This window comes from Peromyscus maniculatus, chromosome 9, assembly GCF_049852395.1.
Source record: "Peromyscus maniculatus bairdii isolate BWxNUB_F1_BW_parent chromosome 9, HU_Pman_BW_mat_3.1, whole genome shotgun sequence".
Classification (NCBI taxonomy): domain Eukaryota; kingdom Metazoa; phylum Chordata; class Mammalia; order Rodentia; family Cricetidae; genus Peromyscus; species Peromyscus maniculatus.
The window spans coordinates 68,076,374-68,089,678 of NC_134860.1; the positions used below are offsets into that span (position 1 = coordinate 68,076,374).

A 13,305-nucleotide genomic window follows, 5' to 3' on the forward strand; every position below is an offset into this window, starting at 1 on the left:
TAGGACAGGGAGCAAGCACGTTTTTCAGAAGGCGGGACAAATAAAAACGGAGGAGTGGCATGCCTGGCCTCCCTGCGCTAAGCATAGTCCTATAAGATGCTCCATCCAACCGCCCCATCCCCCAGTGCCCCTGATGCCTGTAGCTTCGTGGCTTTGCCTCTGACTGAAAGGAACCCTGAGAAAGGTGCCCTGGACCATGGCAGTTGCAGTCCCACACAGCTGAGGCTGAAAGAGGATTTGTCGGGGACTGGAGTGTCTTGGCCTGACCCTCCCAAGGTGGAGGACTAGGAGTCCTCACCTCAGCACCCTCCTCACCCTAGCTTTGATTTCTCTTCCTCCATGCTGCATATCTTCCATGGGGACCCCTTCCTGATCAGTGCCGTGGGCCAGCAAGACAGGTAACAGCTGGTCTGACTCAGTGATGCCACTGGCTACTGACCTCCAGGAGTGAGCCCTTTTCCATGTGTCCAAGGCACCACTTAGCACCTTGACCAGACTGACTGGCATGTTTTGTCCAGTCGCACAGGCCCAGCCTGTTTCGTTGATAGCTCACCCCTTTCTTGGATAGTTCTAGACCACCAAAAGACAGAGGCCTGGAGATGAAATGCTCCCCCACCTCCACAGCCCTTCCCGACACATCTGCACCCCTTGCCCTCTAGTCCTGCCCCTTCCTTTCCTGTGGGACCCTTCTCCTCCCCCACTCCCAGCACCGGGCTGGGTGGCTGGGCTATTTGAGGCACTGCTGCCCTTGTGCTGTAATCAGTGCCCGGGGATAATTGCCACCTGCCCCGCCAGCGTCTGGGGGCTGTCTCGTCCACAGCAACAGCAGGCAGACAGGGGCCAGCCAGCCCCTGGAGCAAGGTCAGGTTAGGGCAGTCCTGCCCCTCACCCTGGTCAGCTAGCCACTCAGGGGGACCTGCAAGGATTCCCTAGGAGACTCACATGCTTCTGGGAGCTGTGCTCCCCTGGGGCATCCAATGGCTTTCATCTAAGGGGGGATGGTACAAGTCTCGGAATTAATTCATTTGACCACGATCAGCCCAAACCATGAGCTGTCCTCTGATAATAGGGGGCGGGGGGACCCTCATCCACAATCTGACCAATAGGAGGTACAGCCACCAAGCAAGAAGAACTCTACCCTGACTGTCAGCCTACCTTCTCGGGATGCCAGTGAGGCTTAGTGAGATGGTGTTTGCGAGTGAATCTTCCATAAACACTACTTACTACATTTTTTATTTTTTATTTTTTTGTAATCAAAAGGCAATTTAGACAGGCTAGGTTTAAATGCATGTCCTTCTCATGGTCAAGTCTATAACCTTGGGGTAACTAGTTCAACCTCAGTTTCTCCATCTACAGAGTAGAACTTAGAGGAAGTGCGTTGCTGAACTGCTATGCAGGGTACATTATCTAATGCATGCCGAGTGCAGTCTTTACCTGGTGCTACCAAGACGCCCCATTGGAACTTGATGGTTATTGGGAACCGCAGAAGGCACAGCAGAGGCTCCTCTTAAACCAGTTGAAAGATACTCAGAAAAGCAAAACCAAGAGAGACTCCTAGACACTGTCTGGCAACTGTGGCCCTGGAGTTGAGTGACAGTTTACAGGCCGACAGCAGATCTCAACCTGTGGGTCAGGACCCCTTTGTGGGTCAAATGACCCTTTCACGGGAGTCGCATAGCAGATACTTGCATTGGGATTCGGAACAGTAGTAAAATTACAGTTACGAGGTAGCAATGAAATAATTTTATGGTTGGGATCACCACACATGAGGAGCTGTATTAAAAGGTTGCAGCGTTAGGAAGGTTGAGAACCACTGCTCTAGAAAAACCTGCTTCTACCTCTCTCAACCCTATTCACCCCAAAAAGTGAGCACCTAACACCTGTGGATGTGAAATGTGCAAAACCCAATCCGTGTTAGCAATGAGGCGGAGCTGAAATCCTGCTGCTCCTAGGAGGAACTGAACCGAGGTCCCGTTTCAACCTTTCTCAGTATGTTTAGCATTTAAAACGATGTGCAATGCCAGTACTTGAAATTCTTCACACGAGTATCCACAGCTCTACTGTGCAAAAGGCCACTCAGAACAGCTTCTCTTCAGAATAGGAGGAATGGGCTACAAATCTATGCCAAGAGGCCAGGGTCCTCGGAGTCAGCCCATCCCTGATGAAAGGCCCTCCGGGCAAAGCCTAAGATGCTCCCCTGGACCAATAGGCCAGAGTAGGAGAATGCTCTAGCCCTCTAGCCTCACAGCACCAAGGTCTGGGCAGAAAAAAAAAACATTCAGGTAAGAACAACCCAACACAGCGGATACCGCTCCTTGGGAACAGCAAAGAGAAAAAAAAACAAAAACATTCAGGTAAGAGCAACCCAACACAGTGGATACCGCTCCTTGGGAACAGAGAAGGGAGGACCCCGATACAGAGAATAGGATGTGGGTGCTGGCACTACCCAACAGTGAATCCCAAATCCCAAATTCCTCAGGGCCCCCATTCAGGGACAGTTGTTAGTCTCACTATGTATGGCCTTAACAGCATTCCCACTAAGGTCCCCACTAATGAGTCATGTCTTTAGTGGTTTACCTCCATTTCCCCTTCCCAGTGAACTCAGGACCTACCTGGGGAAATAGGCCACCCAGAGCCTGCTGGCCATGGCTTAATGTATTCTGAGAGTTGTCTCCAGTGAGCACCTGCTACCCTGGGTTGGGCCCTACCTCCGGGGTCTCCCCAGCCCTCATCTAGCACCTCACACCCCAATGCCTGGGCAGTGCATCGTCGTCGTCCAGAGGGGATTGTTTTGCATCCTGATATACTCTCTCTCTCACTCACTCACTCTTCTTTTCCCTGGGCCTGTGAGCTAATTGGAGAGAAGGAGGGGGAGGGGGGGGGGGCGCTGCTTGCCTTCCCCGTTATCTGCAGCAATCCTGGGTGACTAATGCTCCCAGTTGGTGAAAAGGCAGTGTAATCAAAACATTTTTTTTTAGTCCTTAAAGTTAGTCATTCTTCCAGAGTGGAGGAAAGGGTGGGGGGGAGCTCACAGCAAGCGCCATGAAATGCAAGCTGAGAGGCTCCTAGTGTTGGGTGGAACCAAAGCATGTGCTCTGGCAGCTCCATGCAGATCTAAGGTCTGGGACCCTCCTCCTGGGGGGGGGGCGCCCTTAGCTAATCTTCCTGCACACCCTCGTTTGCCCTGACTTTCCTTGACGTCTGGGTTATGGGCCCCCTGAAGGTCTTTCAGAGGCTGAGTCAGGAGATGCCCTTTGCGCTCACCCTGCCAGGTGCTGCCACCTGCTGGTGCCAGCTTTCCAAAGGGCAGGAAGCATCCATATTAAATTGTTCTTTGTTAGGGCCTGATCACGTGCTGGCCCTTCCGAGCTGGGGCTCCTTCCGGCCCACATGCTGGCTTGAGACCCCACCGCACCTCGACAGAGCTAAAGATAGTCAGAGGTGGCTGGAACTTTGGGAGTCATTGAGGAGAGGTGATGGACTCAAGTGGTAAAAAAAGTAGAAGCAGAACTAGGCTGCCCAGGTTGGACTCTCTCCTTCATTCACTCCGTGGCTGTGCTTCGCACCTGTATCAATGACATACAAAATATGGCAACAGCGATAGCGCCTCCTCCCTTAGTGTTGTCGTAAAGATTAAATGCTAGTTGCCTAGTTAGTTGCCTAGAACAGTACATGGCATGGCTATGTTGATTATTAACAGTTTTGTCAAAATAACAAAATAAGATGGCACACATACCATCTTACCCCCTTTGCTCATTCATGGCAGGCATTACTAATCAATCACAGAACGTCTTCACAAGTGGAAGAGCGATTCCTCAGTATAGTATTCTAGACAGCTGAAAAATAGGCAGTCTAAACTGACATATGGAATGATACCCACCTGTCAACCTTGATTTAGTCTGGACCCTGCACATTGGACCCAACCCCCTTGGCTGTTGCCAAGATAATAGGCTGCTTTCTACAAATGGACAGCGAAGCGCTGTACAGGGAGATGAAGCCCATGGGAAGAAGCAAGTAACTCTCAACCCACTTGGAGGCAGAACCAAGGCCCAGAAGGTGTTCCTAGTCCTGATTTAAGTAGTCAGTGTGGGCTTCCCATCCTCCACAAACTCTTACTCTGGCATCCTCGTCTTCTGCCACTCCGGCTTATCATTCATTTCATGTCAGGGGCTCTTGGCTTCTCAGGGGACTCTGTTTCAGCGGTAACCTTCCAGGCAAGTTACTGCTACAGTGCCAAGCAGGAAGAGTGCTGCAGGCCTGGGTCCTGTTCTGCTTCTGGAACCTCCCTGAGCCTGGCATAGTAAAAGAGTCTGGCCAGCCAAAAACTTCATATGGGAAAGGCTGGGACAGAGCAGGATGTAACATGTCCTGAGACAAGGCCCCATAGAGAGCACTTGTATAGTCTGAGTTAAAGACTCCAGGGAGAGGTCGGAGAAATAATAAATCAGTTCTTCTACAACTTTATTGATGACATAGACCTCTGCCACCTGACATCTGAAGAAGAAGCGATATTTACAAGGCTTGCAATCAGGAGCATCACCTCCACCTGAAGGGCCTCTACTCTCAGCATCTACTTATAAACCCACTCTGCTCCTTCCCACCCCTCCTCTGGAGAGGCAGGACCAACCTGTATTGCACTGTCCTTCGGTTATAGAAAGGCAAGTCATAGGTTCTAATCCACAGGCCAACCTTTCCTCAACAGTGAGATGCATGCATGCATTCCTGTGCACAGCTACCCGGGGACGAGTGCCACTCACAGGCAAGTTCACAAAGCGAAGCTTCAAGATATGCAGAACAGGAAGAGGCCTGACTGTCCACCCTCAGCCCTGCTTACTGAGAGGAAGGAAGGCCATGTGTTAAGCTCAGAGACTTCCAGACACTTTCTAGACAGACCCTGGGAAGCCAGCATTATCCCCAGTAACCTAGAAAGTCTTGCTGATTATGTTAAAAGTCTTGATTTAGGTGGACGGTAAACAAACAGCCCCAGTTAGGCCACGAGCTGAATCCATTTCTCCCAGAAGATTCATATTTAGTTTCATTTTCAGATATCAATGATTGCTCAGACCTGCTCATTTCTCTGGGCTTGCCTCTCTATTCGGATCCTGTCTCCTCTGTCCTATTTCCCACGAACGTCTAGAAACAGTGGTTCTCAACCTGTGGGCCACAACCCCTTTGGGAGGGTTCAAATGACCCCTTCATAGGGGTCGTATATCCTGCCTATCAGATATTTATGTTATGATTCATAACAGTAGCAAAATTATCGTTACATGAGGAACTGTATGAAAGGCCCACAGCATTAGGAAGGTTGAGAACCACACTGCTCTAGAATCAATGTAACAGTGAACTTGGAAATTGACTGAGGGAGACTTCAGCAGTGTTATCCATCTACCCCTCCCAATGACCAGGGAACTGACGTGACTTTTGTGAAATGGGTCATGCTGCCAAAGAGGAAAATAGAGCCCCTGGATTCTTCTGACTCTTAGTCTACATCTCATCCATTCCTATCCTGCAAAATGTGTCTGCTACTCCAACCCACAGCCCCTAAACAAACTTCCCTTGGTGTACAGCAGCGGCCTAGGCTAAAACCTTTGAAAATATTTATCACTATGGGAGATGTCTGAGGGAGGTCAAGTATGGGGAAAGGAGGGAATGGGGCTGAACCATCCATAGGTGCTGGAACACCAAGAGACTCATAAACACATACTACCCCCTTCCATTCATCTCCCCTGTACAGAAAGCAGTAAGGACCAAGACTCTCCCTGTCCCAGCCCTCTGCCTGAGCTGCTCTTCAAGGATTCTGGGTCTTCTCTTCAAGACTGCTCCTGCACTCATGTTTGCTCGTTTCCTGAAAAATAGCATGGTGATGGAGCTGATCTGTGTGATGTCTTTGGGGGCCCACCTCCCACTGGAAAGCCTTTTTAAACTAAACTATGAACCATCCCTTGTTCCTCCTACCCAGAGGCTCTGTGCCCTAGGAATTTGAGACATATTGTATATACCTTCTGCTCTAGGTCACAGGGGCTTAGCTGCTCCCCAGGCTGTGCCTACAACCATTAAGGTCCATTTGAAGAAAGAGAATTCCCTAGAGAGGTCAGGGGGTAGGGTTAGGCAATGGTTCTCACTGCTTTCTTTTCTCTCATCTAAAACAGGAACTTGGGCAGAGAAACCCAGTTCAGTGCAGAACTCCAGGCAGCTTGTGATACAGTGAGGCTCTGTTTGCCTAGCTCTTATTCTTCTAAAATAACAAGGCCCAGGGCCCCCTAACAGGCTGCCCAGCACCTTGTTCTAGCTCATCTTGTTTCTTCTTCTTCTTCTTCTTCTTCTTCTTCTTCTTCTTCTTCTTCTTCTTCTTCTTCTTCTTCTTCTTCTTCTTCTTCTTCTTCCCCTTCCCCTTCCCCTTCTTCCCCTTCCCCTTCCCCTTCCCCTTCCCCTTCCCCTTCCTTCCCCTTCCCCTTCCCCTTCCCCTTCCCCTTCCCCTTCCCCTTCTTCCCCTTCTTCCCCTTCTTCCCCTTCTTCCCCTTCTTCCCCTTCTTCCCCTTCTTCCCCTTCTTCCCCTTCTTCCCCTTCTTCCCCTTCTTCCCCTTCTTCCCCTTCCCCTTCCCCTTCCCCTTCCCCTTCCCCTTCTCCTTCCTCTTCCTCTTCCTTCTCCTCCTTCTTCTCTTCTTCCTCTCCTCCTCCTCCTCTCCTTCTTCTCTCTACAAAAGACAGTAGCTCTGTAAGGCATAGGGACAAGATCAATACTCCTTTTGCAAGGTTGTATCCCCTAGGTTAGCACCTTACCTGGCACATTTTTGTTAAATGAAGAAATATAACTTGGGGTCTTTCCTAACATTGTTGCAGAGTTCTCCATACACCCTCCTCTTTTGTTGTTGTTGTTTTGTTTGGTGGGTCTTGGTGTATTGTTTTGTCTTGAGACAGGAACTGATTATGAAGTCCAGATGGGCCTTGCATTTGCTACATAGCCAAGACTAGCTTTGAACTGATGACTCCCCTCTGCTACAACCTCCAGAGTGCTGTGATTACAGGTACATGTCATCACACCGATGCTCTCTTCCCTCTTGGATAGCTGCACAGAATATTCTACCCTGAAAAGCACCTACTCTGCTTCCATTTGAGCCCCGAACCACTTTGAAAGGCGGGGGAGTGAGGGAAAGGAAGGGGACACGGGGACACCCGCTTGTTGTTGTTACAGGTGATGCATGTGAGACATGCAATATTTTATAGATACGAAAAGAGTATAGAGTAAACCCAAGCTTCTCTTCCACTGCGTCTCCTCTAGCTCCTTCCCCACGACAGTTGCTGCTTGTGTCTCTGGGTTAGAAACCCCATATCAGACAGAGAAACTGCGGTGACTAGCCCGTGAAGGGCTCTGTGTAGACAGCCTCACGGCCCGATCCAGGGCGCAACCCTATCTTGCAAAGGAAACTCAAACAGCAAGCGAACAAAGGGTTAAAGCGTGGACCTGCCTCCTTCCCGCCCCTTCCGGGTAGAGGGGGCGGGTCCTACATCACTTCCTGGAGACTGACCGAATCCGGAAGTGATCCTCGAGAACCAACTTTCTGCCGAGGACCCCGGAGGCAGGCGTGGGTTTGGGACCATGAGCTGGTGAGTGAGGCCGGGCGGCGTCGGCTGGAGCCAAGGGCAGCCCGACAGCCCCGCTCCTTAGTGGTTCCGAGAACCTCCTCGGTGCCCTCCCGGAGGCTCCATCTCTCGGCCGGACTCCCGGGAAGGCAGGCTGGAGGATCCCCTAGCCTGGGACCCCTGCTCCTGATCCTGTTGCCTGCTCTCTCTCCCAGCTCGTCTCTTTCCAGCTCCTTGGTGTGAGGAATCTCTCTTCCCTCTTCTCTCAAGTATCCATTGAGGCGGAGTCTGTCTTCCTTCGCTCCCGTGGGCATCTCTCCACCACGCCTGTCCGCTCCGGAGCTGTGTCCCTCACTGAGGCAGTCTAGGCACAGTTCTCTGATCAAAAAAAAAATCCATCTGCGTTCAGACAACTGAAATAGTACCACCCAAACAGTCCTCAAAAGACAAGATTCTTTTTAAAAATTTAAAAGTTGATTCTCACATGGAAGGGGCCAGAGTCACACCACACACACACCCTTTCAATGTGTGACTGGACTGTTTGAATCTTTCCAGGGCTATGAACCAATGCCCGCCCTCTAAAATAGACATAGTTCTCTCAAAATTTTATGGGATTCGTCAAACCAAGGAGCCCTAGAGCTGGAGTGTCCCAGTTGCAAGTGGTGAGGAGCTCACTGTGGACGCTTCCTAATGTTTGTGTTTAGCTTGTTGTAGAAGGTTCGCTTTTCCCCAAAGCCTTATTTATTCGTTGCTCTGTTTTTTTCTTAATGTTCACAAGAAAAAAAGCTATGAATTTTCTGCCTTCCCAGGGCTTCTTTAAAGGCTGTCCATGTCAAGGACTTGACCGTTAGACCCAAGAGCCTGTGTGTCCACAATACCCCGCCTCACAAACTCCAACTGTTTATAATGCATTTGTATGAATAAATTGGCTCCCAGAGAGGTACCAGATGAATCAGTCCTCTTTAGAGCCCAGGGTCTATTAATGTAGAGGCCATACTTGCTCAGAGCTCCCAACCTGTTATGCAAAAATAAGTGCATGGTAGTCAGCTATGAATGAGTGAAATTAGCTAGTCACCCTCTGGGAAGGCTTTCACACTTGACCACCAGTGGAGACCAGGCTTTGGCCACAAGCAGCTCATGTCAGTCAATGTCAGGGATCGCTCTCTAATGTACGGTCTAAACCATGTCTGCCCCTTCCTTCACCAGCTTCTCAGACTGAGATTAATCTGTGGACAGATGTCAGGCAGCCGTAGCAGCGGTGAAGGGACACCCCCTGCCATGCTCTAATAAGCCCCAGAAGGAGCTGTTCAGTTCCCCTCAACCTCTCCTTCCAAGAATTCAGCAAAGGGCTGAAACCCCCAAAAGCTGACTTCCCCGTCTTGTTATAGCTTGACTACTGAAGTCGTCTTGTGTTGTGCCTCTTGAATCTTTAAATCTCTCTTGCTTTATTTTTTTTTGTTTGAAGTAGAAAGCAGAAAATACACGTGCTTTTTTGTTTAGACTGGCATTTATACTTTTAAAAAATGGAATGGTTTTTTTTTTTTTCTTCCTCTTTACTAATTGGAAAGAGAGTAGAACAGAGACCACAGAGGTATGGATTCTCCGCATGAGCTGACACAAGTTGTTTTCATCTGTCTTTCAGAATGTTTCTTTTTCTGAAAAACTAGCGGCCCTTTCCCTGAAGCCCATCAGGTTGGGGAGAATTGAAATTGGCAGCAACTGCCAGGAGCTGAGGTTTTCATGAACTAATGTACCAGTACAGGCACATCTTAGTACCTCCTCAGATTGAGGGTCACGACCAAAAGGGTGGCTTTGTCCCTGGACGCTGAGATTCTTTTCTCTTCCTGTTTAGAGGGCTTCTACGTCATCTCTTGCGTGGACCCTGACCCTCTCTCCCAGAGAGGAGACCCACACCAGCGCCTGGGCACACAATCGCACTCAGTTCCCAGCTCAATGGCTGGCAGAGGAGCGAGGGTTGGGCCCTTGTGATTCACTCCTAGCGTGGTTTTCCTGCTCCCAGAATGAATCCTTCCATTCATCTGGGCCTGGAATTTTCACTAGGGGAAGAGACCAGAGTGACGTAGAGCCATCATGGGAGGCTGATGCCCAAGGTCAAGTTCACCAAGTACATGGACTATGCCAAGCATCGTTAAATAAGGCCTAAGGCTACCATGGTCCATGGTGCCCAAAGGGTATCCATTGTTCTGGGCGAGGCTGTACTTTCAAAATGTCACAGTGAGAAATGTCTAATATTGATGCCCTTTGCACACTGTGGACTTTGCGTGAAGAGTAAGAGGTCTTTGTTTTCTGCTTCCTCTGTGCAGGCAGCCTGCCCACCCCCTGTTTATTTAGTGGGTACCTGCACTACCACCCACCCACCCATTAGCTTCCCAGCAAGGCTTATGACCAGCGACCTGTCCTATTAGGAAGAAAGCATTGGATATTTGCCTCTCAGAGCACTAACTCCCTTCTTGGCCCCAAATCAAATGCCAGCCTCCACTTCTTCCCCATCCCTGATCCACCAGTTTCTGCATAAGTGTGTCCAGTATGGCATATAGAGAAAATTAAGTTCAATGAAGAGTAGTTACCAGGCATGGTGGCATATGCCTTTAATCCAAGCACTAGGGAAGCAGAGGCAGGTGGATCTTTGTGAGTTTGAGGCCAGTCTGGTCTACATTGTAAGTTCCAAGCCAATTAGGAATACACAGTGAGACCCTGTATCCAAAACAAACAAAAAATAGTGACTTTGGTCAATTGTCTCCAGGAACTGTAGCTTTCCCTGGATCTATGTGTCTCGATAATCCCAGGTTTAGATGATGAGAGCTGAGAGCGGAGGGGTGCTGAAGGTGTCTAGTCATTTGAGAAGGAAGGAAATTAAAAGTATAGAGGTAAGTTGGACTAGGGACTTGAGTACTGAGTTCAAGTCCAGGTTTTGCTGCTCACAGGGTGGCTGGTCAGCCTCTCCAGGCTCGTGTTCTCCCTCTGTAACGTGGAATAGATAATCCCAGAAGATGCTCTCCCACAGGAATCTTCTGGTAAGCATGAGGACTGTGTGCAGAAGGACATTCAGGCTTCTATCATCCACCTTCCTCTCAGATACTGCTGGTCCTCAGACTCAGTCTGCAGTGTTTGGAAGGGGAACGGTTGACGTTCCACAGGCCGTGTCTGGGAGGTTAGGTGTCAGTAACTGCCTTTCCCTCCTAAGACCTTTGTAAGTTCTGATGGGTTTATGGAGCTGTGTAGTGTGATGCACGCAGATGGTGCTCAACCAATGTGTTGATTAAATGCTGGTAAACATTGACAATATACAAGGGTGCTAAATGTTGAGGGACGTTTGGACGGCTGTAAGAGTCAACACTTTCCTTTCATGAGTGCCCGGAAAGTACTAGCGAGCACATGTCAGGATGATGTCAAGAGCGCTTCCAAGCCGATTTTAATTGAACTTTGACCTAGCAAGTGCCTACTGTTTCCATGGGGACCTGAAAGACAGATCCAGGTGAAGAGTGTGGGAAAGGTGGTTGGCGAGGGTGCGTGGGGAGTGTTTGGTAGGGACTGTCAGTAGGGAGGCCAAAACAGTAAAGAACGGTTGGACCAGGCTCCACTGGTGGGAATTGGCACTCTAGTTGGGAGTCACTTTTTGTACTCCTCTTGGTGCCCTGCTGAGGAATTGAAATTGAGCCTGGCCTTTGGAAAATGGAAGGCTTTTAAGCAGGGAGGTAGGATAGCGAAAGCAATGATTTCTATTCTTGTGGCTATGGCCTGCAGGATAGCTCAGAAAGGAGGAAGAATGAAGTCTTGAAAGGCTTCTTGTATGATACCTTCCCAACAGTTTTATATTTGTAGTTAGAAATATACACATATGGGGTGTGTGTGTGTGTGTGTGTGTGTGTGTGTGTGTGTGTGTGTGTTGGCTGGAGGTCACTCTTGTATGTTGTTCCTCAGGTGCCCCCCACCTTGTTCTTTGAGACCAAGCCTCTCACTGGCCCGGCAGCCCCTGCTAAGGCGAGGCTGACCGGCCAGCACACCCCACCTCTGCCTGTCTGCACTGCACTGGCTTCCAGGCACTGGCCACCTTACCTGACATTTTACATGTGTGCTGGAATTCAGGCTCAGGTCCACATGCTTGCAAGACAAGGACTTAACCAACTGAGCCGTCGCCTTGCCCTAGAAATATCTTTGACCTCTCTCTCTCTCATACACACACACACACACACACACACACACACACACACACACACACACGTACACACATGCACACATGCATGCATGCACACACACATTCATATTCATGAGCAATAAAAGTTTCACATAGTATATGTGAGATATATACACATATATATATATATTCCAATATCCTCTGTTATTTTCTTTCATGTTTTAAAGAATGAGTCATCTCCATTGATTTTTTTTTTTTTTTTTTTTTTTTTTTTTTTTTTTTTTTTTTTTTTGGTTTTTCGAGACAGGGTTTCTCTGTGTAGCTTTGCGCCTTTCCTGGAGCTCACTTGGTAGCCCAGGCTGGCCTCGAACTCACAGCGATCCGCCTGGCTCTGCCTCCCGAGTGCTGGGATTAAAGGCGTGCGCCACCACCGCCCGGCTATCTCCATTGATTTTTGGATATATATATATATATGTGTGTGTATGTATATATGTATATATATATATATACACACACACACGTATATACATATAGTATATATGTGTATATGTTGTGAAACATATACATATTTTGATCTGTGTGCCCTGGATTAGAAACATAAACATAAATTGATCTGTGTGCCCTGGAACCGAGCACCCCAGAAAGAAATTTGATAGGTTTTTCCATGGATTCCAGTTTGAAAAATAAACTGTGCAGGAATATGGTCACAAATATTCAGACTACAAACTAGCACTTGTGACTTCAGCAACCTAAATATAGGTGTTTATTTGGCTGGTTTTGCTTGCTTATAAGACCTCGACTAAAAATAACATTCTTAAAGGGGGTGGGGTGGGGATGTAAATTAGTGGTAGAGCACTTGCTTAGCATGCCAAGGCTCTCGGTTCAATCCCCAAAACCAAAAAAGAGGCAGAGACAGAGGAAGGAGGAGGGGGAGAGAGGAAGGGAAGGGAAAAGAGAAGAGAGGAGAAATCCGGAGAGAGGGACAGCTGTGAAGAATACCTACCCATCTCTGTCACTTTCCAGAAAAGGGAGCCTGTGGAAACGCCCGGCCTTGCCAGATTCCAGGCAAACAGAGGAGACCACTCGTGCCATCTCACGGCCCTCAGAGGGGCAAAAAGGACTAAGGGGGAGGAGTAGTGGGAACTCACTTGGGAGTTGGGGGATAGAGGGGTAAGTGGGACTCTGGTACCCACTGCAGTGGGAGGGGCCACAGCAGCCTGAACCCCAGATGACAGACATGCCAGCAGGCAGCTTTGTCACTGTAGATAGAGGCCCAGCAACTGTAATCCATGGACATAGTGAAGTGGCATGTTACATGAGCCAGGAAGCCAGGCACAGTGGCACACATGTGTAATCCCAGCGCTTGGTGTACTGAGGCAGGAGCATCATGAGTTTGAGGCCAGCCTGGGCTACAGGTTGAGAGCGAGGTATAGGTCTGTATAAGAGCATGGATGAATGGGGTTGGGGATTTAGCTCAGTGGTAGAGCACTTGCCTAGCAAGCACAAGGCCCTGGGTTTGGTCCTCATCTCTGGGGGGAAAAAAACAACATGGATGAGTCTCAGAAGTG

The 13,305-nt window shown here is 49.1% G+C and overlaps 1 protein-coding gene across 3 annotated transcripts in view; it reads left to right on the top strand.

Moving 5' to 3' along the window:
* Window positions 1-7,498: 7,498 nt before the first annotated feature.
* The window catches only part of Bin3 (bridging integrator 3), a 38,847-nt gene continuing 33,040 nt past the window's right edge, over window positions 7,499-13,305 (top strand). For 2 of the 3 annotated variants that reach the window (XM_076545315.1, XM_016004959.3), the window contains exon 1: window positions 7,499-7,605. In XM_076545315.1, the coding sequence (XP_076401430.1) occupies window positions 7,598-7,605 (8 nt within the window). In that variant the 5' untranslated portion in view covers window positions 7,499-7,597. Of the gene's footprint in view, window positions 7,606-10,373; window positions 10,470-13,305 lie in introns of those variants that run through there. The other variant, XM_076545316.1, reaches the window with a different exon arrangement.